The sequence below is a fragment of the Epargyreus clarus genome, unplaced genomic scaffold, assembly GCF_041222505.1.
Source record: "Epargyreus clarus isolate Ecla_fem2 unplaced genomic scaffold, WU_Ecla_fem_2.2 ptg000036l, whole genome shotgun sequence".
NCBI lineage: Eukaryota > Metazoa > Arthropoda > Insecta > Lepidoptera > Hesperiidae > Epargyreus > Epargyreus clarus.
The window spans coordinates 4,084,264-4,109,690 of NW_027332241.1; the positions used below are offsets into that span (position 1 = coordinate 4,084,264).

The 25,427-nt window shown below is 34.3% G+C and overlaps 4 protein-coding genes and 1 long non-coding RNA gene across 5 annotated transcripts; 3 read left to right on the forward strand and 2 right to left on the reverse strand.

The window, feature by feature from the left end:
- Positions 1-272: 272 nt before the first annotated feature.
- Positions 273-12,256, reverse strand: LOC140756950 (arginine-hydroxylase NDUFAF5, mitochondrial). Its single transcript, XM_073092492.1, has 6 exons — positions 11,859-12,256; positions 10,750-10,901; positions 10,080-10,187; positions 9,483-9,628; positions 3,716-3,899; positions 273-493 (listed from the first exon to the last, which is right to left on the reverse strand). Exons 1-6 carry the CDS (start codon positions 12,157-12,159, stop codon positions 296-298), a joined length of 1,089 nt encoding a protein of 362 aa, XP_072948593.1. The 5' UTR covers positions 12,160-12,256; the 3' UTR covers positions 273-295.
- On the reverse strand, positions 5,892-7,084 carry LOC140756933 (uncharacterized). Its single transcript, XR_012103917.1, has 2 exons — positions 6,760-7,084; positions 5,892-6,559 (listed from the first exon to the last, which is right to left on the reverse strand). It is a non-coding gene; the product is annotated as an uncharacterized LOC140756933 (long non-coding RNA).
- A 465-nt stretch (positions 12,257-12,721) lies between the features above and the next one.
- LOC140756939 (small integral membrane protein 12) lies at positions 12,722-15,191 on the forward strand. Its single transcript, XM_073092478.1, has 3 exons — positions 12,722-12,885; positions 14,094-14,223; positions 14,822-15,191. The coding sequence occupies exons 1-3, from the start codon at positions 12,883-12,885 to the stop codon at positions 14,950-14,952; spliced, it is 264 nt and encodes an 87-aa protein (XP_072948579.1). The 5' UTR covers positions 12,722-12,882; the 3' UTR covers positions 14,953-15,191.
- A 696-nt stretch (positions 15,192-15,887) lies between these two features.
- Positions 15,888-19,624, forward strand: LOC140756937 (uncharacterized). The gene is made up of 2 exons (XM_073092477.1): positions 15,888-16,483; positions 16,904-19,624. Exon 2 carries the CDS (start codon positions 16,910-16,912, stop codon positions 19,223-19,225), a length of 2,316 nt encoding a protein of 771 aa, XP_072948578.1. The 5' UTR covers positions 15,888-16,483; positions 16,904-16,909; the 3' UTR covers positions 19,226-19,624.
- Positions 19,625-22,565: 2,941 nt separating this feature from the next.
- Positions 22,566-23,862, forward strand: LOC140756927 (uncharacterized). Its single transcript, XM_073092464.1, has one exon. The coding sequence runs from the start codon at positions 22,809-22,811 to the stop codon at positions 23,802-23,804; it is 996 nt and encodes a 331-aa protein (XP_072948565.1). The 5' UTR covers positions 22,566-22,808; the 3' UTR covers positions 23,805-23,862.
- The last annotated feature ends 1,565 nt before the right edge of the window (positions 23,863-25,427 follow it).

Consider the following 25,427-nt stretch of genomic DNA (forward strand, 5'->3'; position numbering starts at 1 on the left):
GAGCTTTTGCCCGCGGCTTCGCTAGCGTTACGAAGTAATATTTTCATCCCCTATTTTATCCCCTTGGGGGTAGAATTTATCAAAATCCTTTCTTAGCGGATGCCTACGTCATAACATCTACCTGCATGCCAAGTTTCAGCCCGATCCGTCCAGTGGTTTGGGCTGTGCGTTGATAGATCACTATGTCAGTCAGACACCTTTGAGTTATATATATTTAGATTTCTGTTACGGTTACGGAACCACCTTCAAAACCGTGGTAATAAAAGACCATCTATATACATTATCTACATATATTTCATTTTTTATCCTCATCAGACAGTTCTATTTTCTTCGTGTCCTTAATAACTTCGTCGATACGGTGAAGGTCTTTCAGCGACATCTCCCCAGTTCCCCGAGCCATGGGCTTCGGCTGCGTCGGATCTGGTTTCCAACCCAGGAAGTTTATGATCTGATATGTCGCTGGCACCCCCCGGGAGCCATGTTTTGGGAAATCCTGGGGACAGAAAGACAAACTAATGATATTACAAATAATAATGAAGGAAAAGTGGTAGAATCATCGACTCCGGCGGCACCACCGCCACACCTGTTCCTATAATAACAACAGTGTTAAGCGCTGCTGTGTTCTGGTTTGAAGGGTGTGGTGAGGGAGTCACATTTTCCGAGGCGTTCCAGCTTAGTCCTTTGGGGTTGCGGCGCACCTGTGGCCGACCTCAGGTATGAATCAAATCTTGTCTGGGGTGGATTACAGTTTTCCAAAGACGGCATTACTCACTAACCATCAGGTGGACTGCATGCTCGTCTGTTATACCTGTATTACATAAAAAAATGAAACTTTTATTATTCTCATATAAGTTATTACGAGCATATACTTCTTTTGAGAAATAAAGAACTTAAAACCGAACATTTCCAATAACGTGGGTATTTTTATTTTTTAGCTTGGTACGAAGTTGGGAACTAGGTAACACATACTTTATTTGTAGGTAACACTTTGTTTATTTGTATTATTTGTATTTTACTCGACTTTTAGTTTTTCGCTCAGAAAAATAGCTCTACTTTTATGCGAGTGCGGAGGGTAATGTTTTACAAGCATGTGTATATTTGTATGTACGTACGTATGTATGTACGAATGTGTGTATGTATGAATGACTCATTCTTTAACGAACTAGATTCCAAACGACTTGACGGATTTTAACACATGAGTTGTCGTTGGATTCGTCTTAATTGTAGGAGTAACATAGGCTATATTTACTTGTGGACTTCATGCTCGTTTGCCACACCTTTATTAGATGACAAAAAAAATCAAAAGAAAATCTATTTTATTACAAGAAAATCCCAACAACCCCCACCTTCCCGTACATCTCGTCGTATATAGCCGCGGCGGCGAACTGCACGTGGCGGTGCAGCCGCAGCGGGCGGTTGAACGCCGCGTTCGCCTCGCCCAGCGCGCGCAGGTCCCGCATCACGTGCCACACGCTCGGGTACCACACGCTCATCGAGTCCACGTCGACCGTTATGTATGATATTTTTTTTTTATTTCTGACACGGTTAAGACTTTATTTTTTAGCTTGGAACGGAGTTGCGGTCGATGTAACACATATTTTATTTATACTATTTTCTTTTTTTTTACTTCTTTGGTTAGTTAAAATCCACACAATCATACATCCCACGTCACCGTTTGGTGTTATATATCAAGTTTTTTTTTTTTTTTTGACACAGTTAAGAAAATAGACGCGTGTATTTTTATTGTTTAGCTAGGACGGAGTTAGGGGCGATGTAACACATACTTTAGTTGTAGTATTTACTCGTTTTTTTCGTTTTTTGTTTTTTTTGTTTAGTTAAAATCTGCTTTGTTTTATCCGAATGTGGAGGGTAATGTTTTCGAGTATACGTATATTTGTCACATTATTTGACACGTCTTACAGACTAAACGACTTGATGTACGGTGTCGCTGGATTCGTTTAAATTGTGTAAGTAACACAAACTATATTTATAGGCCGACTGCATGCTCGTCTGCTACACCTATATTAAATGACAAAAAAAAAACAAAAGAACATCTATTTTATCACAAGAAAATCCCAACAACCCCCACCTTCCCATACATCTCGTCGTATATAGCCGCGGCGGCGAACTGCACGTGGCGGTGCAGCCGCAGCGGGCGGTTGAACGCCGCGTTCGCCTCGCCCAGCGCGCGCAGGTCCCGCATCACGTGCCACACGCTCGGGTACCACACGCTCATACAGTCCACGTCACCGTTTGGTGTTATATGTCTCCTTTTTTTTGACACGTTCACGAATATAGACGTGCGTATTTTTATTTTTTTTAGCTTGGGACGGAGTTAGGGGCGATGTAACACATACTTTACTTGTAGTATTTACTCTATTTTTTCGTTTTTTGGTATTTTTGTTTTTTTTTGTTTTTTTTGTTTAGTTAAAATCTGCTTCGTTTTATCCCAATATGGAGAGTAATGTTTTCGAGTATATGTATGTTTGTCCCATTCTTTGACAAGTCCTACAGACTAAACGACATGAAAAATAGACAAAAAAACTCAATTTTATTACAAGACAATCCCAACAGCCCCCACCTTCCCATACATCTCGTCGTATATAGCCGCGGCGGCGAACTGCACGTGGCGGTGCAGCCGCAGCGGGCGGTTGAACGCCGCGTTCGCCTCGCCCAGCGCGCGCAGGTCCCGCATCACGTGCCACGCGCTCGGGTACCACACGCTCATTGAATCCACGTCGACCGTTTGTTATATTTCGAGTTTTTTTTTATTTTGATAGGTTTAAGAAAATAGACGGGTGTATTTTTTATTTTTTAGCTTGGGACGGAGTTAGGGGTTAGGTAACACATACTGTATTTGTAGTATTTACTCGCCTTTCAGTTTTTTGCTCAGAAAAAAATTGTATGTATGTATATATGTATGTATGTCTCATTTTTGACAGCGCAAAGAACTAAACGGATTTTAACATATAAAGTATCGATGGATTCGTCTAAACTGTAGGAGTAACACAGACTATATTTATAGTCCGACTGCATGCTCGTCTGCTACACCTACACTACAAAAACCTAAAAATAGTTCAATGTTATTACAAGACAATCCCAACAAACCCCACCTTCCCATACATCTCGTCGTATATGGCCGCGGCGGCGAACTGCACGTGGCGGTGCAGCCGCAGCGGGCGGGTGAACGCCGCGTTCGCCTCGCCCAGCGCGCGCAGGTCCCGCATCACGTGCCACACGCTCGGGTACCACACGCTCATTGAGTCCACGTCGACTGTTTGAACTTATATATGAAGTTTTTTTTTTTTTGACACGTTCACGAATATAGACGTGCGTATTTTTATTTTTTAGCTAGGACGGAGTTAGCGGAGGTGTAATACATACTTATAATAGTAGTATACTGGTATTTTGGTTGTTTGCTTAGTTAAAATTTTCTTCGTTTTATCCGAGTGCGGCGGGTAATGTTTTTCGAGCATATGTATGTATTTATATACGTATGTGTGTTTGTATGTATTTAATTATGTGTTTATGTATGTATGTATGTCTCATTCTTTAACGCCCTACAGCCTAAGCGAATTGACGGATTTTAACATATGAGGTGTCGTTGGATTCGTCTAAATTTTGGGAGTAACATGGCAATATTTATACGTGGACAGCATGCTCATCTGCTACACCTAAAAAAACTTTTTACAAAAAAATCTCCAACAATCCCCACCTTCCCGTACATCTCGTCGTATATGGCCGCGGCGGCGAACTGCACGTCGCGGTGCAGTCGCAGCGGGCGGGTGAACGCCGCGTTCGCCTCGCCCAGCGCGCGCAGGTCCCGCATCACGTGCCACGAGCTCGGGTACCACACGCTCATTGAATCTACGTCGACTGTTTGGAGCGTAAAACCCGCTCTGTTGACGAAGATATATTCTTGAAGGTGGTAGAACCCTAAGGGTGTTTATTCACCAACCACGATACCGAGCCGATACCGATAATTAATGACGGCGAAGTAGCGTACATACATTTGATATAGCAGCTTGTCCACCGAACGTCCGTCACCCGAGCACCGTCATCCCATAGTAAATGTATGTGTACGCTACTTCGGCGCCGTGATTAATTATCGGTATCGGCTCGGTGACGGTGCAGTGGACAAACAGCGTAGGTCAGTTTGTCCAACGCCTCCGTCACCGAACCAATACCGAGAACGAGATTATTTCAGGTCGATAATATGACGTGACAGCGACAGTTTGTCCACCGCGACCGGTATCGTCGGTTTAGTTTGTTCCAGCTGTCACGCGTGTGACGACAGTGTATGGACAAGTTCGAACGTGTTTTATATTGCCGGCACATCGGTCCGTCAAAATCTCCGTGCGGTGGACAGGCGGCTATAGTAAATGTATGTACCGCTACTTAGGCGCTGTCATCTCGTTCACGGTATCGGTTCGGTGGCGGTAGAAGGCGCCGAAGTAGCCGAAGATAATTATCGGTATCGGCTCGGTATCGTGGTTGGTGGACAAACAGCGAAACGGCCTTAGGGTTTCGACTCCGGCGGCACTACCACCACACCAATTTCAGCCTCATATACCAGCAGTGTTAAGCGCTGCTGTGTTCTGGTTCGAACTAGCTTGAAGGGTGTGGTAAGGGAGACATACTTTTCCGAGGCGTTCCAGCCTACTCATCAAGGGTACCGACACATCTGTGGCCGACGTCAGGTCATATCTAATCTTATGTAGAGTTGATTACACATGTCTATGTGCGGAAGTAGCCACTTACCAGGCTTACTGCATGCTCATCAGCTACTCCTATATCTTAAAAAAGAATAAGTGTAAATAGTGACATCTCTTGGTAGTTTATTGCACGATAGATTACAATAATAATTACTTTTTAGTTTCATTACCTACAAAGGCGTGGTTTTTAAATCTTTAAATAATAATTTATTTACAATATATTTCACTACTTGCACCTCAATAATTACTACAATCTTTGTTGAAATAAATATATTTGTTAGCAATAATATTTGACTTATAGTCTGATTCATAATTAGGTGTCCAAAATGTAAACAAAGGTGTTGACCTATCAAGAAAATAAGTTAGAAATGGTAGTTTCTTATTTTTATCGATATTAAAGTAAGACAACAATAATAAAATAATAATCTAAATAAATTAAGATTAATTCACATTTTCTAATATTTATATCACCTCAATTGGCTACTTGACACTTTTTGGGAAAGTGTTTTAATGAATTAGTATACGTATTATATATGACTTTCATTGATCACTTTTTTCGAAAAAAGGGCTATTTATTAATAAAAAACAAAGTTTCTTTACGGTGAACGGAACGTCGCGTTAAATCAGGCGGTCAAGTGTCATTTTGTGGCGAAACGTCATTATACTGTAAACAAACAACGCTCGGAAGAAAATAGGGAGTTATTTAGCTTTTATAACTAAAATTGAAATAAATGACAAGTTATAAGACGTGTGCAGTGACGATGTGTAGAAGTACGATCGCTAAATATCCTAACAAATTTGCTTATAGACGTTCCTAAACCGAAATCTCACAAACGTTAAAAGAACTTGCAGACAGAGGATTCAAACATATAATAGAAGTATTAATGAGAAAAAAGAATAAGGAGTGATTCCTCTACTCTAAATCATCAAACCCAGATGTAATCAGAACAAAACAGCAAGTTAAAGTATTCATATATTATAAAGATGTCTACAGTAAGAATAGAGTTAGAATAGTATTAGTTAAGAATAGAATAAATGAGTTAAAAGACGTCTACTAGAATTCTCTATTTTAAGGCCTCATTCCGTAATTAATAAGAAACAAACTATTTCGATGACTGAGTTATTATTACTTGTGCACGGATTAACTTACAGGACTGTATAATTAAAAATACATGATTTGCTAATTTTAATCTTTTATTAACCGACTGCTTTGTTTGTTAGGTTTATATGGGTCTATTATTGAGTACACTGTAGAACTTTTGTATATATTTATCATTATATGTTACATTTACAATATTTACTACAGATAACCTCAAAGCATTTTGAAGCTGTTATTTTCTTGTATATTGAAGCTCTTGCTAAGCTGAATTTTTGTGCTGCTTGAGTGTGTACTTTCTTCATTTTTTAAATTATTTTCTGTAACAACTAGATATATAATTTTTATCACTGTCATTTTGAAAAATCTGTAGTGCAATAACAGCAACTGTATGGTCATTTTCCTTCCTTCATCTTGTTGGGTAGGTTACTCAAGCAAATAACTACTATTTCCCATTTCCTTTACTTTATGTACTTCAGAGTGCTGACCACCTTTGAAACTTTTGGTTCCTCACTTTCTATGACTCCACATTAAAAATGCTACTGCATGTTTGCTGCATCCTTGGGAGGCAGGAAAGTCATCACATTTAATAATACTTTGTTTTTCATATACAGTCATGGATACTGAGCATGACTTTTGATGTACCTTGTATTCAGGACAACTTTTACTTTTCATGAAACACAAACTTGCCTGCCTCTTAAACTGCACATACCCTATAGCGTCGTCACTATATGACTGTCGCGAAGATCTGAAAATATAAATATAACCAATAAATAACCTTAAAGCAGTTCACATAAGAATATAAGTATAGTTTAAAAAGCTTCATAATCACTTAAAGACAACCTTTCTTCTATCGGAAATCGGTTAAGAAATGTTTTAACTGTCCATTTCGAACAGTTAAACATTTCTTAACCGATTAAATGTATATATAAAGAATATTTTACTTACGTTGTTTATTTGTGATTTCCATAGGTTATTTCACGGAAGTTTTTGTATTCATTTTTATTTATTGCATTGTATATCTTCTTTAAGCAGATTCACGCTATAAGCTTTAATATACTGTGGATTCATGTCGGTTCACAACATAAATTCAACCAACTCTAACAGCAAACGATATCATTTTTATTTGTCTTGTTTATTATGCATGTGGTGACGTCACATGACATTTAAGGCAGCACTGTCGCCGTTTTGGGATTTAAAATCCACAGATAAAAAATCGAAAATTTCTTTTAAAAAATTAAAATACTTAGAACGTATTAAAAATTAAACTAAATACTGCACAATCTATGTTTACTTATTAGCTATCATATTGGATATATTTCATATTTTATTGTTATAACTGTCAAGTACCCAATTTAGATCCATACAGTAATAATAATAAAAAACAAAGTTAGTAGTAATAAAAAACAAAGTAATAATAACAAAAATTAAAATGTGATAATGGTAACACAACCGAAATCCAAGACATTTCTTGTGCTGTCATTTTTAAGATTCGTAACTGATATTATTAATTTTCGTGATTGTGATCGAAGTCGAATGTTTTCTCGTTTACATAACGCGTTTGCTAAATTGTGTATATTTGTTAAATTTTCGTTTTTTTGTTGAGTTTGTTAAAGTTTTTGTTTCTTGTCAATTTTGACAGTGACATTTCTTTGTTTACATTTTGGACACCTAATTATGAATCAGACTATAGATATTGTTCCTTTTATTCGGAAAACTACTTATTCTTTGCCCCAGGGGCTCCTGAGCTCGAAATCTTGTACTGACTTCAATCTTAAGTCCATCCCCATAATATAAAATCTAATGCCCGCACTGTTTTTCATCGATAGTTTTTCATCGATATATTATCATTCAGTCAAAGGAGATGTTTCATTTTCGGCCATCTCATGTACACTATATCTAAAAAACACGTATAATTTGTATAATTGAAGAAAAATACACATATATTTTGATAACCTAAAGTATTCCTGTTTAAAAATATTTAAAATAAGCATTCCTCATTGAAATATTAAATATGGCGGACTACTGTCAATGTCAAGTTTTCAAAACTGTCGATGTCGGTCAGGGAACCTATGTGTACCCCACACATAGGTTACTATACTCTTTGGATGTCGGTAATTCTGTATTTCGCTGTTTTTGTCGTAAAGTTATTGTTACCTTAGTACTTTACAACCTGGCTTTTGTTTTGGGTATCCCGTCATTATTTCTGAATTTAATTAATTATTTACAATAATAATAACAAAACCACCTTTTAAATAGTATCTGGTTTTATAGATGTAAGTGACATGTCAAATTAAAAAAGAAGAAGTTGTCAGTTTGATATGTGTAAAACTGGATATATACATAATATTATAATAGTGGACTCCAATGTAAACGTTGAATAAATATGTAGGTACTGATGAGAAGATTCCATTTTAATCCTGAATATGTTTCTGCTCTGTGCTGCTTACGATTATGGAGTGATTCTACCTTACTTGTTTACCCAGCTTATGTTTTATGGACTCTTGTGATTTTCGTGTGATCGCTGTGGATTGTGTTGACAAGGATTCGATATCATCAGGTAAAATATACATCAGTTAGTTGTATTAATCGTGAAATAATCGTTAATAATTTTAAACTAGAGAAGCTAATCTTTTTACATTTCTCTTTTTTTAGATAATTACATTAGCAAGACAAGGAAATTCTTGGGATGACAAAATAATCAGTTATTATTGCAACTGCGTCGCTGGGCAACGAACCGTACTCGTAGGTAGTTGCGCTCACATTATGCCCATTGTTTGATGTTTGGGCTGAGCTCGTTACAGGATATTACAGAACCTGCTACATGATTGGATGAAAATATTGATAAGGGAAGATATTTAAAATGAATAAATAATGTATCTAAGTGAATAATAAGTAAAATATAATCAAATGTGTACTTAAAGTTGTTTTATTTACACACTTAAATGTTTTAACTAAAATAAATTGGTATAGGAGTACATATTTTGGTATGTTTGTTTTAAGTCAAGATTTATGAAAGTAAATATAATTAATGTTTATCAAATATAGGCGTTGTTTCTCAATACATACAATACAATATTTATATATCTACGCCCATTCGCGTAAAAAATATATTAAAAAGTATATAATGTATATAGTAAGTTAAAATAGAATGACAGATGACATTATTACGGTAATCCCTACCGCCATGATGTTTTTCCACTGTTGTGTTGCAAGTTTAAGTGTAAATTATTGTTTTTTAACAATTAAACGAACATGATTTGAAGAAAATGAACCCCTACGAATTGTTCTTTGCAAGTTTTCTTAATTTTTAGTATAGTGTACAAAAGGTGGCCGGGAGCCCATACATTTTGAAACATCTCCTTTAACAGAAATATTATATTAAACGCCAACTATTAAAAATTTCTATTTTTACCGCGGATAATATTGCAAGAAGCGGCATCTTTAAACCATTTGTAAAAATATCGAAACTAAGTTAAATTTCAACAAAATTCATATAAAAATTCATAATTCATAATAGGTAATGGCTGATTTATTTTATTAATAAAATTTTAGTGTATGGAATAATCATATAGTTTAAATGGTATTTTATTGTGTTCAAAAACAACTAATATTTTCAAATGAATATTCAAATTTAACAAATTTTAATTAAATAAATAAATGACACTTACGCATTTAACAGCCCTCCGATATCTCGAACCCGTGTGAAGGGCGAGATGTGTGGAAATACACCTCCCAGCCTTTCTGTTTCAGCTAATTGAAGGGCTTGCCTCAACTCCATTAATGTATCACCACCGAACACACACGCCATGAAAACCTGGAAAAAAATTAGTTTTATATTGTAGCTACTTTAGATCCATAAGAGATGGTGCCACGCGTCTGAATCACGCTATCGAAGTTTTCTAAACATCTTTTATATATACCAACTGTGAAATGAGTAGCTAAGCAGATTCTTTGAAGTTATTACTCCTTATCAATCGCCTCCAGTAACACCACCGCCACACTTATTTATTATAGTATTATTTACGTGCTGCGTTTTGGTGGAATTTAATCTTATCTTAAGGAAGCCTGCATACCTGAGAGATCTTAAAAAAAGTTCTCAAAGTTATGTGAAGTCTACCAATACGCATTTGGCCAGCGCGGTGGACTATGGCCTAATCCTTCTCATTCTGAGAGGAGACCCGTGCCCAGCAGTGGGACAGTAATGGGTTGACGACAATGAACGTAGGTTGAACATAGGCTTTGACAATATTAGTAGATATACTCACCCCATCAGGTTTCAAGCAATTCATTATCCTATCCAGACATCCTGGTAAATCATTTACCCAATGCAGTGAGAGAGATGACACAATCAAATCTATGCTATCCGGTGGGAACTGAAATAAAAGAAAGGTAAATACATTATTTATACATTTAAATGAGTAACTTGCATTAAATAACATATACTTTGTAGGTGTTAAAACCCTTTGTGGTTCGACTCCGGTGGCACCACCGCCACACCTATTTCTGACTAACATCAAATGTGTTAAGCGCTGTTGTGTTCTGGTTTCAAGGGTGTGGTAAGGGAGACATACTTTTCAGAGGCGTGCCAGTATAGTCTTCAGGGGTGGGGGCGCTTCTGTAGCCGACCTCAGATAGGAATATCTTAATTGGGGTTGATTACAGTATATGTCCTTGGGCAGCTTACCATCAGGTGAACTGCATGCTCGTCTGCTACTTCTATAATAAAAAAGCTTAGAAAAATCAGAGGTGTGTGCCTGGGATTTGAAGCTCGGACCCCTCGATCATTAGGCTGAGTTTCTTAAAAACTAGGCTATCACACTCTTTAGCCTATCATGCCAAAGAATGAGACATACATACAAACTCTCGAAAAACATTTCCCTCTGCACTCAGTTAAATTGTTGAATAAAACAAATCTGGAACACCATACATACATACATCGATATGCTCCTCATCCATAACCACCTTCTCCACCAGCACACCATCACCGACTATGGCTTTGTCTAGATGTGTTTGTGATGTGTCGCACAGCGTGACTTTCTCGACACTGTCGGGGAGGAAGTGTCTTGATACATAGCCACGACCGGCACCTGTAGAAAAATAGGATTTTTTACAATATAGAAGAAATAGTATTTTTTACAAAATAGAAAGAATAATATTTTGTACAAAATAGAAAAAATTGTATTTTTTACAATTACATTTGTAATAATATTTTTACAAAACAGAAAAAATAGGAATTTTTACAATATAATGTTCATAACATTATGGGAGACATACTTTTCCGAGGAGTTCCAGCTTAGTCCTTAGGGGTAGCAGTGCATTTCTGGCCTACCTCATGTAGGAATATCTAATCCTATCTGGGGTTGATTAAAGACTGCGACTTTTCGTCTGCTACTCCTATATTATAAAAAAATGCTTGTTTCCAACTTGAATTTTGTAAAAAAAAATGTGTATACACTTGTGGTGGGTGAAAAATATTCTAAAAATAAGCAAAAAGAATAAATTCTGACTGTCTCACTGAGAATCTGGCATTCGGATCATACACACGATCGAAGTAGGCCAGGTATATGTACAGTATGAGAACCCACCCCAGGAAACAAAATGTGCACATGGGGCTCTTCAAAAAAGGTGCAAAATGAATGACTCCTCTGCTGTTACAAATGTCCACAGGCGACATTGACTACTTTCCATCAGGTAGCACATCTGCTTAATCATTAGGTTAAACAATAAAAAAAAGATGTACCTAACAAATATCTCATATATAAAATTCTCATGTCACAATTTTAGTTACCGTACTCCTCTGAAACGGCTTTACCGATTCTCACCAAATTTTTTATGCATATTCGGTAGGTCTGAGAATAGGCTACTACCTATTTTTCATACCCCTAAGTGATAAGGGTTATTCACCCTTAACATTTTTTTATTTATATGGCAACACAACGTTTGCCGGGTCAGCTAGTATCTAAGAATATAACTTTTTATTTTAGAAAGAGACCTGTGCCAACAGTGGGATAGTAATAGGTCTATAATAATGCCACTCTTCTTACCGAGCTCTACAGCGTTTTTAAAAGTCCTCTTTATATCAAAAACACGGTCCGCTGTCCGCCAACCAATCTCTTCTTTAATATACTCAGCTAAATGGTAATCTTCTCTTTGCGCTGACCGTTCCCTCTGCATCATCTTGGCTTTTCTATCAAAAATATTCATAGTACGATAAACAGAACTAGCTGTTTTCTTCTTAGTAGTATTTGTACTATATTTTCTTATTACGGAGTTACGTAAAATAATCGAACTATTTTTGTATACTAAACATATCTTTGGAAGCGTAAATAGCGCTGTTTGCGACATCGTTTTTAATAAATAGCGTTTTATTATAACATCTACGTATTTTAATATGTTTGAAATAAAATAATACAGCTTTTACGGTTATGTTTTTACTTTTACAATGACATTGACAACATTGTTATGTCATAGAGGTTTAATCTTTGTTCGGATACACGATGATAAAATGCTTGAAATGGAGTCATTTAAAAACTTAAAACAATGACAAGTTTAATATTTAATAACAATTATAAAGGTGCTTTGCAGAAGTCTTACCTAGAATAAATTAATTATAAGTAAGTTGTTTTAAATACTAAAACATAGGTCCATATTGTGTAATAAAAATAATATTGGTATTTACTATTTATCTAATATTTATCCTTAGGTCACTCCGATTAATACATATTATTTAAAACTATAATTTAAAAACGTCTATGAAAATAACACAACGATTTTTGGGTTTCCAGATTTCCAGAATGATCTTTTTGCTTCGATGGGTAAAATACTATATAATAGCCTGGTAGACTATCCTAAATAATGTGAAAGTTATACTTGTTACAACTATCCGATTTTCTGACAAATTGAATTAGGCAAATCTAAGTGTCAATGTCAAACGACAATAAATAACCTTATTTTTAAATAATTACGTATTTGCCGCAATTCGCAAACAATAAAGATTATTATCCGGCTAATGAAAATTAATTTTAAATAGCACCTTTACAACAAAAAGTAATATAAGAAAACTACAATATGGTATGTATAGTTGCATAGGGTTGAAATAAAATTGTTAAATGTATAGTAAGTGGTAGAGAACAAAATATCTTAAAGTATCTGATGATAAGAGATAACAGTATTCTACTATTACTTTGTATGTTAATGAATTTGTAAAAGATTTTAAATGTCTTACATATTGTGGACAATAGTTAGTAAAATATTTAAAAATCTATAAATAAATCTTTAAATATATAAATTAGATTATGGAACTTTTTTTATATCATAGTAGTTACATATGAGTATGCAGTCACCTGATAGTAAGTGGTCATTGCTGCCCACGTACGCCGGTACCCGACTCCATATAGAATCTATCTGAAGCCTATCACCGATTAGAGGTGTGACTGATATATTAGTAATAGGTACAGGTATTATAATACAAGCCATGTATATTCATATTAGGATAGGCGAATATAGAGTAATAGGTTACCAGGTATTAATCAAATAATAGCGAGGCGAGCAGGCAAGTCGCTTCGTTATGACAATATGATTTGCTGGCCGTGGTCATCTCCTCATTCACTCACCGAGCGGCCACAGTACAAATATAGACCAGTATGGAAAGTCCCTACAAGTGTTCGAAACGGCACACTCACACAAACATGCCTGAAAACAACTAAGCCTGTTGAAGCATGAATTGTAATTACTTCTGTAATTGGCATACCTACGTCATTAATATTGTGCATATTCTCGAGATCTTGTATTTCATCTTTATTATCGTAGATAATATTATCTACACAGGTTTCAATATTACATTGACTAGCTAATAGTGATTGGTTCACTAATATGTGACTAATACCCAGTAATAGGTATGGTATCATAATATACAATAACTAATATATTCAATAATAGGATTACCTAAAAATTACCCTAATATAACATCTCTAACAGATGTATTGCCACTGAGGATTAAGATGGTTTCCTCATATGTAAGTCAGCCAGAATCCACACCACACTATCATATTTCTATGAATAGGTGTGGTGGTGGTGGTACCTTAGAATCTTTTTCTGTATGTACCTCAATTACTCAATGACTCCTGGACAAATTTGAAAAATTCTTTTGCATTTAAGGGTATACTTCCCTGGTAGTCCAATGGCCATCAGGTCAGGATCTAATGATGGGACCCTGTCTAAATCAAGAAGTTTTTAAATTTTACTCTGGGAGCTAAAATATATGTATTTGTATATTACAGATGTGGCCGCTAGTACTAAGGTTTCTGAGAAGCAATGCTCCGTACATAACGCTACCGTTTGCAGCTGTTGTCGGCATAATAGGTTATAATCTAGAAAGCTTGTTATCAGATAGATATACACCTTATAATAGTAAGTATTTGCTATAAGTTTGAGTAATAATACTAATTATTAAAAAACCTGGCTGCTTAAAACTAATTAATTGAAAACAACTAAAATATAGGAATTAAAATAGAAATTATATATTTTAAGGTCTAAAAGCAGGGATAAACATAGTTTTGATAGTTTTTGTATTTCATAAAATTTTATTTAAATAAATTATAGTCAAAATTATTCCTAGGAAACCCCTCTATGGAAAGTCATCAAAGAAAAATGCTTCCCAAAATTTTAATATACTTCTGTTATTAACTTTGTTAATTTTGGTTCTATAACAAATAGTTATATGTCAAAGTTGTAGATTATTTAATTTGAAACCATAATTATTCTTACAAATTTTCTATGCAATGAATAGTTTGCCTGATAGAGCTTGAATATTTGTACCCCTTTTGTAAGGTGGCGACTGTGAGACAAGAGTTATGATGTCACAAACTTGGATTTATCTTCACACTAACCCACCCTTAACAACTAAAAAATATTGGAACCTCTGGCTTGCATGCTAAAGATCAAAATTTGTACCAATTTAACATACTTTAAGTTAAAAACATTGTAATAAAAATTTAATAATTTTCAGAAGCAGTACAAGATCAAAGATTTGAAAGGCAAGAAGACGAAATACTCAAAGATCCTACTAATGTACAGAAGTTAAAATACCAAGAGAATGTTTTAGGAAAGAATGTATCTCCATCACTATCGAAAGACTAGTCATTTAGTTGTTATTTAATATTAGTATTTGTAAAATAAAATTATGAAATATATAGCAGTTTTCCATTGCCCGAACAACATTATGTATTACTTAGTATTCTGTTAATATCATGTGTTACTTATAAAAGTTATATCAGAAGTTGCAAACAAGATGTTACCTTTTTTGTACATGATATTGGGGGCTTCTAGCCATAGAGGCGTATATTAAATACTACCTTTTAAGAGCTAGAAAATCTTAAGACCTTTGCCTTACGCCAAAAAAAAATCTGAATAACTTTATGACAAAAAGTTATTCATCGTTTTCCAAAAAAATATTTAACCTATTATGACTAATTCATTGAGTCATTATATATTGACAAATTTGGAAAAGAATGATGTAATAAGCCTCAAAAACGTATTTTTTTATGCGCCCCTATGATTTGAAGCTTGTGCTCTATACCTACCTACCGATTTCTAGAAATATTGTTTGAAGATACGTAAAAAGTAGTTGAATTTCCATGCATTTGTTTTTTATTTTGGTTTATTATTTTTTTGTGTAGAATAAGTATTATATTTTAGTTTATTATATATAGTTTTATGTAGCAACACCACGTTTAATTTCTAGCGATCCAATATATTACAACATATTGCAGCAAGAAAGTATCACTGACAATATTCCTGAATTATAATGGTTAGAAGATATATAGCAAAATACAATTTTGATCGCGCTTTATGAATTATATTTATTATTAAAATAACCTATTTTTTTAAAACTTTCTGTAGCTAAAAATGTTAGGTAGTCAATAATAGCAGAGACATTTAATAAATATTTTTCTACATAAATACATAAAATACCTTACATAAAATTTGTTGAAAATTATTAAATTAAAATATTGTTACATAAAATTTGTGATATCACTATGAATTCTGTAAATAGCTGTACTTAGATCTAGATGTGGGTCGATTTCAAACAGAGCTAAAAATGTTGTCATCTCTAATAACTTTGAATATTTTTTTGAGATTGTTATTGTTTTCTTTTAATATTATAGTCTTCATCTACCTTTTTACGTTCCAAAACAAAACAATACCCAAAAGTGTGCTATTTGCGAGAAAACTAAAACTATAACATTCAGTCCCTTAAGAAGATATTACTCATTTTCCGTTTACGTTGAAATAAAGTCGAATAAAAACGAAGTTACTCGTAAATATTCTATTTATTTAATATTTCATATCATGTTGATAAGCAAGCATTCAAAAATAGTATAAATTTTTCATTTGAGAATAATATAATACTCTTATCCTAGTGTTTTAAACATTGATCATGGTTTATCTATCATTAGTGTAGCGTAAGTTAATACCGTCATATAATTATATCCACGGAGCTCCCGGGCCCCCACCTCACCCCACCCGCCGACACATCTTCAGTGGCCTCGCAGAGTTTATTCAGACCGGTGGTGCGTTTCGTATTTTTTGCGAGATATTCATATTTCTACCGATTTCAGTGCCGTGGACGAAATTCGACTCATTCATCTCCTAACCATAATTGCAAAAGGTATTGTAATTGAATTTTTATAACACAGTGTTTCTTATAGCTAACAAGAACATGGATATTTTAAATGTATTCGATTGCCATCTAGAAAGTTCCACAAGCTTAAAAATTATATGTTTGTTCCAAATATCATTAGTGATACTGTCATTTGTGTCAATTTTTCAAGTAACTCTAATGATATTGAATGTAACACTAATGAAATATTATAATATTGAATTGTTAACAAAAAATAAGGCTTTCCGCCTGATTACGTCAAAGGCAGAGTTTTTTTTTTTTTTAACAGTTCTTCTTTTTTATGTGTAACATGATTATCTACGAAATTTGCTATAAATTATTATCGGTGTTTATATTTTGAGTTTGAGTGTTGCTTAGTGTAATTTAGCTAGGGCTTAATGGGTGTTATTTATGAAATTATTTTTTTAGGACATTATGCCGAATAAGAAAAGGATGACTGAAGATGAGTTAGAAAAAAGAAGAATAGCAAGGAGAGAAAAATATAAACAAATTAAAAACGACCCAGAAAAATATGCCGCTGAAAGAGCTAAAAAAAGAGAAGCTTATCTACAACGAAAAGAGAGTAAGAAGGTGAAAAGTATTAACCAAATGTCTCCAAGAGAGCAAAGATTACAACGGATAAAGTGGAGGGAAAATTCCAAACGTTATCACGAGAAGAAATTAAATGAGAAAAAGATACAAGAAGTGATTGTCACACAAAAAATTGAAATAGATTCTACAGCTGATGATAAAACTGGCGACCCATTGGATGCACCTGATACAGAACGACAAAATAAGTTAAAAAACAAAATCTTATTGAACAAAATTAAAGCTTTAAAACGAAAGCACCTCTTGGAAAAGAAAGAAATGTCATGTTTAATAAAAAAATACCAATACAGGTGCAGAGCTCTAATGCGAAAAATTAAAATTATGAAAAATAACCGAGAAAAAGAAAATGTGGATAATGAAAAAACAGGCATAAATGAAGCTACAGAAGATAACACTAAGTCGAATACTGTATGTCCAAGACGAAATTATGACCTCTATAGGAAGTGTCTACGCAGCCGTTTACAAAAGAAGATATTAGAAGGAGGCAAAAGTATCCAAGAGTTAGTGGAACGATTTTATGAAGATGATATCAATAGTCGCAATACTGCCGGCAAAAAACAATGTGTTAAAAAGTTCGGAGTTCCGAAACAAAAGCGGTATTTATTGGACTCTGTAAAAAATTTGCACAAAAAGTTTATGGAAGAAAATGCAAACATACGAATAAGCTATGTTACATTCGCACGACTACGTCCGTTTTGGGTTTACCTTCCTAGAGATGATAGAGATACTTGTGGTTGTACAGTTCACACAAATATGGATCTATTAATCTCGAGTTTGAAGAAAAAAGGGATAGTTGACATAACTAACTTCCAAAAGATGTTGGATATGTTGTGCTGTGACAAATATAATCTAAAATGTGTTTCTCGTACATGTCAAATTTGTAAAAATAAAGTCATACCATACAACGAATTTAGTAACGATCAGGAAATAGAATACTATGAGTGGGGCAGGGATAAGAAAAAAGTGGGTCAAAAAGAAATTAACATCACTAAGAAATTTAAACGCACAACTCAAATAAGAAATGTGATATTAAAACTAGAGGATTCTCTTCCTCAATTCTTCTCACATACTGCGAATATTATCAATCAATACCAAATTATAACAGAGCTGAAAAAATCCCTGAATGACTACGAAACTTTAGTCCACATGGACTTTTCGGAAAATTATAGCTATAAATTCGCTGAGGAAGTACAAAGCTTGCATTTTGGAGGTAGTCGTGGCCAGGTTTCTTTGCACACAGTAGTAATTTATATTAAAATGGGAAGAGAAATCATTAACTATTCTTTATGCACAGTAAGTGAATGCACTCGACACGATTCACCAGCAGTGTGGGCTCATCTGCAGAAAGCACTGGAGTTTGTATTTGAGAAATCTCCTAATATTACTACTGTGCATATACTAACTGATAGCCCTTCGAGCCAATATCGCAACAAGTATATATTTTACATTATGACACAGCTGCAAAATGTCTTCTCATCATTAAAGTCAGTAACTTGGAACTATCAGGAAGCCGGCCACGGTAAAGGTGCTCCAGATGGAGTTGGCGCCGTAGTTAAAAGGACGGCTGACTACCAAGTAAAATGCGGGCGTGATGTGGGGGACTTCTCAACATTTGTTGGTATTGTGCGAGAAAATATAAAAAATGTCGAGATACGGGTTGTAGAAGAACATGAGATTAGAGAAAAAGAAATTCATCTCCCCAAAAACATAGCTCCTTTTAAAGGAACTATGTTAGTCCACCAGGTGCTTTGGAACTCCGAATCGGAGTTCCTTGAGTTTAGAAAATTGAGTTGCTACGAGTGTGTTGACACCATTTGTAAGCACGACAAGCATATGCAATTGCATAAAATTTACAAAAGTGCAATAGATTCAGAAGTCGGTAATGTTAAAATCATACCTCATAATAAGAAGATTAAAATATTGAGCGATATCACCATTAAATACACCAATAAGCCCAATAAAGCTCCAACTTCTCGAATTCGCAAAGAGCAGAATGTTACACCACTTGCTAAAGTTAAAGGTACTTGGGAAAATCAGTCATTCATGGTAACTCAAACAGAAGCAATGGCACCTGGATTTGGGCAACAACATCAACAAGAATTTCTTACGTTTTTGAATCAACAACAGGCATCCAAAGATTGATTGAACAATTAAGACAGAACATTTCTGGTGAAGATATAATTAAAGAAAGCAGAAGCAGAAATCAAGAAGAAAATTTTATATAAATAATGATTAAAACCAAAGAAAAACAAGACCAAAATCGGCAAAATTATTGATTGTAATATGGTAGACCTAACAATTGAATCAATAGTTGAGTACTTTTAAGTATAAAGAAAACTACTGTTTCTAATTATATATATGGATAACTTTGATTTATGTTTGTTTAGACTTTGATTAGATGTTATATATTTGTTTGAAGCTTGTGCTTATACGAATATATTAAATTTTAATCCTAAAGTTCCTCTAAGAAGACTGAAAAATTATATGCATCCAAATAATATTTTTATGATTGTTAAGAGACATTAAACTGATTTAATCCATTTGGGTTAGTTTTATTTTAATTTTCTGATATAGATCGTAAAATTATTAAAATGAGTGGTTACAGATGTTTTTTTTTTAATTGTCATTAGTAGTCATCTAATCTCATTAGTGTTTTAGATAATTTCATTAGTGTAACAACATCACTCATTCGTGTTACTCTGATTTTAATTTTTCAGTAGTTTTCATTAAAAAATCATTAATATTTTATTTAACGTATGTTAATATAACCCCATATAGTGACGTCATACCATTAATAACCCAAAAAACGGGTATTTAAGAAATCAAACAAAAAAGTGTCATTTTAATTCGAAATTTGAAATCGACCCATGTATAGATTTGTAAAATATATTTAGATACAATAAAATGCGTGAGCTATTAATTTGTCTTTTATTTTTTACTCAGATATACTCCTCTAGAAAAGCATAGGGCGTAAATCGAGTTTACCACTCAGGCCACTCGATAACATTATCTCTTGGTGCATTCTTGGAGCGTATCCTGATTTGCCCCACGGGGCATAAACTAATTTGTCGCTATGAGGCGGAAGTTGAATTTGCCGCCTAGGTTGTGCCGACATAATACTTTTACCACTCTTTTATTTAAATTTTATTGATTGACTCATAGATTAGTAAAGATTACTCACTCCTAACAAGAAAATGTACCCAGTTTTGAGAATTGAAATAGTTGCGTAAAAAAGTTTTGCCACGTCTCCGTGCTAAAATATCCCTAAAATTTTGAAATAATTATTTATTTATTACGTAAATTACGCAGTATTACTTATTTATTCGTAAAAATATTTTTATTTGTCAAGAATTCAAAAAAAGAACTTACTAATAAGCCGTTTGTGGCTTCATTCAATAGGGAATATGCACATTTTTATTTTATTATTTTAAACCACTTATCACATCGTTTTAACATAGTAAAAAATATAAACAATTTTATTAGTGATTGAAATATTTTTTTAAAAATTATTTAAAGTATCAATAAAATTTGACACATTTGAACGCCGCCATTTTACGCGCTCTTTGAATGACGTCACGTAGCGTGATTTGTGTTAATATTGATGATAACTGTATGCACATAAAGGTATTATTAAACGTTTTCAGGTTTCATCGCTATTTACATCATGGGAAAAGGCTAAATAACCGCTTTTTAAATATTTCCAAGAGTTATTGTGCAAAACCACTAATATAAATACATTATATAGTGTTATTTATTTTGTAAAAGATGCGAAAATACGATAAATGTGGTGCAAGATTATAGGAAACAGATATAGTATCTCCAAAATCGCATTAACATTTGTATTTACTGTAACAAACAATAATTTTAGGTAAATGATTTTAAAATATTGCATTGATCATCTACTTCGTTAGGTACTTATCGACTTCTACAACAAATACTATCATTTGAAACACACAAAATGCATTATAATCTATTATAATATTATAAAGATAGGTGAAGATAGGTGATTGGTTGAAGGTGGTAGAACCCTTTGTGGTTCGACTCCGGAGGCACTACCGCCACACCTATTTCTACCTAATAACAGCAGTGTTAGGTGATGCTGTGTTCCGGTTTGAAGGGTGTGGTAGGAGACAGACTTTTCCGAGGCGTTCCAGCTTAGTTCTCAGGGGTAGCGGTGTATCTGTGGCCGACCTTAGGTGGGAATATCTAATCCTATCTGGGGTTGATTACATATGTCCATGGGCGGACTGTATGCTCGTCTGCTACTCCTATATTATAAAAAGAATATTAACACAATAAGTTATGATCAGTTAAATATTTCCGAATTGACCTATGCATAAAAACCAGTTTATTCATTTTGCATATTTTAGGTAAATAGTCCGATTGTGCTTTGACAAAACTACTTTCAATCATTGTTCTTGATTATTCCTAATAATACTATGTAGAAAAATCGCACTAGGTAATAAATAACACTGTAGGAATATAGACAAAAACAATTTTTCTCTCAAACAGTTTGAATATCGACGCCGATAAACATCGTAACACGCTATGTGACGTCTTTTTTCGATTCGACCAATGGGAATGCGTTTTGCAAATTTGAATTTCGCGCGCATAATTTACGATTTTTGATTAAAGTTTTAAACAATTTAACACGAAATAAAGAAAAAATAATGGTTTAGATGTAATTTCAGGACCGTAATGTACCGAGGAAAAAAATAACAAGCAAATCTAAATCACATGCATATTCCCTATTTCAAGGCGGCGAAGTATCTTTACTAATCTATGGATTGACTGCGGAGGCATCAACTGCGGCAACTTTACGTGAAATCTTTTCTTTTTTGGCTTGGTTCTTATATATTATTGCATGTGTTTCTTGTAAATTGCACAGGTTTTCTAAAACATGAAAAAAATAAATATTTTATTAATGATACAAGTAACCATAAACTCTTACTGATTATTATTTTAACATTGTTGATATAAGTTGATATTATAGTAGATGTACAAGTAGGTTATATTGTAGTTTGAAAAAGTTTGCCGCCCTGAAAATGTGCCGGCACCAGATTACATATTATAAATGTATTTTTATTACAAATATTGAGCAACCTACTATTTAAGCCCACATAGGTTACTATATTTTTTGATTTAATTTAATCCAAACCTTACCAATGCACAAAGAGCATAAATTTCGACGTTAATAATTATAAATTTTTTATTATTAATTTGCTGCTTGTATTACGTATTTATAAAAGTAGCTAAGAGGAAGCCTACTATTAGCGACTTCAGGCCTCCGTAAATACGCAAGGAGAAAGGTGCAAATTGGATTTATTTATTGGATATACATAAAAATTATCAAAAAAAACGTATATTTCTCAAAGAACAATCAAGTTAAAACGGTTAAACCTTTAACTTTAAGGTTTAGTCTATAGTATTTATTATTTGAACTGGCAACAAAATCACCGTCAAACTTGAAAAGTTATCGCTGTCATTAGCGGTATGAAAAAAAACCAACGCGCAACGCTTCTCTTTTGGAGTTTATGGTAGTGTAACAAGGCTCCCTTTTGTGTTTCACGTAGAAACATCTAAATTTTCGGGTGCAATCATGTCAACAATGCGTTAATTAAGCCGCCAATTACAATAACGGGAAGTTTGTTACGTTTTGTAGTTGTAAAAGAGATTTACCGATCAATATTGGTCGACTCGCATAATGTCTCCATAGCGTCTGCAAATGGAGACGAAGACCGGAGTGGGAATAACTGACCATTGGATGAAAAGTATAATGGAACCGGCTGGAAGCGAGAAACAGATTCAAAACGATAACAGATCGTGTGTGAAACGCGAAAAGATGGCAGAATCATACAACGGGCAGGACAATACGTATGATATGAATAAACACCAAAATACCGCTAGGTATAGATGTGACGTTTGCGATTTGACTTTCGAAGGTATGGATTATCTGATTTTGCATAAGAAGTTCCATGGGAACGATAAGGACGGTCCGCCGTTGGAGCCCGAGCCTCCCGTAGTGCAGAAGGAGGGTCCTAAGAAGCGAAAAAAATTCAAATGCGACCAGTGTAATGTGAAGGTGAATTCTCAGTATCACTTAGACATACACCGCAGTAAACACGAGGGTAATGTGTCCAAAAAGTATATTTGTCAAATCTGCGAACGGAGTTTCGTTGCAGCCCAGTTCCTGAAGAGCCATATGCAAACACACTCCTCAACGAGCACAATCAACTGTGAGATTTGCAACAAGAGCTTCACGGGGCAAGCGTATCTTAAGCTTCATATGCAGCTACACAATGATATCAAGAAATTCAAATGTTCTAAGTGCGATGAGATGTTCCCGACTAAAAACTGCCTTAAAATCCACATGAAAAAGCACACTAAAGTGAAAAACTTCAAGTGTGACTTCTGTCATAAGCAATTCGTCTCGAAGATAACGATGGAAAAGCATAGGCAGACTCACGAAGGTCAGCCGATTGACTGTCACGTAAAATGCTCGCAATGTGACCGTACGATGCATTCTTCGTTGCTACGGACTCACGTAACTAGAGCTCACCCAACGACAGCTGATGACGATGTTAAGCGGCCCCACAAGTGTATGACCTGTGGCAAGAGCTTCATCGTTAAAATCAACCTGAATCTTCATATAAGAGTTTGTCATCCTGATCTAGCGGAACCAGAGGATGAAGATGATGATGTCATGACAGACAATTCTTAGCATTAAGCAATATCAATCATGTATTACTATCGATAATTATACTTTTTTATAAATATTACTAGTTGTTTTATTTTTGTTTCGAATAATCCATAATCTTTTCAAATAATTATATTTTTTATAAAGCTGAATCTTTACAGAATTCTTTGAGAATGATTATATACCATTGTTTCATAAGAGTTTTTACTCTATACTCAATACTTTATAGCAATCTTGGTTAGTTTTACTATTGTTCTATAATTATTTTTAATATAAAAAAGACAATTTCATTAATAATTAAATAATATAACAAGGTACAATTTATTATAACTTTTTCGCTTTTTAAAAATTCACTTAAATTCGAGTCAAATTAACAATGTTTTCTGTAGAATAATATTCAAAGGTTTAATTTTGAAACACCATCAAATTAGCAATGATATTTTTTACAAATAGGTTTTGTCAACTTTATAAAAATAATAAATAAAAAAACATGCTTTGTAACAATATTTTTGTTCTTTTTGGAGATTGTAGTAAAGGAAGAAAGGGTTCCAATTTAGTCCTAAAGAGCTGGAATCGGTGGCCTACTTCTGGTAGAACTATTTATATAGAAAATATTATTTAGGTATAATTTAGGATACAAGTAGCGCCATCTATTGCGGAGTAGCAGAAAATCATACTACTAAAATAATCGATGTTTCAGTTTTTTGTTTTCATTGTCAAACGGTTAATTAATAATCAATTTTACTTTATAAGTTCAAGTAAGCTATTTAATGACGACTTCTTCATACTTCATAATTAGGTTTCATAGACCTCAATTACACTTCAAAACTTAGATCTAATTGTATTGTTTCCCAAATTCGCATAATGTATATACATAATAATAAAAATATATAGCCAACCAATGCCTAGCGGTCGTAAACACGTATGACTTTCTGGATTTTTTGTTTGTTTGACGATAATATTATTTGGGACTTACTGTAGTATTTAACTATACATATTAAGTTAATTTATTACACAAATACGCAACTGTTTCCTATAGCTCTACGCCCTATACAAATTGTAAATCATCTAGGTACGTAGTTTGCTACTTCGAACGCCAATTATCGTGACTTTGTTTCTTGCGAGCTTCGTGCTTCAAAATTTGCTATAGTAGGCTATGATCTAAGGGTCTTCTTTCATTCTTCTCAGCCCCCTATATCCGCAATCATGCGTGCAGTCTCCGTCTCATGTGCGTTTAGCTTGCATGAAAGTAAAGTATCTATGAAACGATAGTATGCAAATGCCATGCATGTGGACACAAACCCGAATAATACGGAATCCCTAAAATTTCTGTACTAATTGTATAAGCGTTTATTTAACTTGCATTATTAGTTCGTATGTAGGTATAGTCCACGCCAAACTGCTAGTCCGCTCTGAAATTGTTGCGTGCAGGTGTAGTCATAAAATTTGCTATGGCGACGCGGACTATATGTGAAGGTCACATCTTGCAACGGAATTGAGGTGAAATTTTGCTTACACATTTGGTTTAGATGACAATGCAAGATAATTCAGTGATTTTATTCTAAATCCAAAATGGCGGAAGCTCCAAGATGGCGGACGTATTATTGTTTATGCACACGTACGAGTATGAAAGAGTTTTCTGAGAGG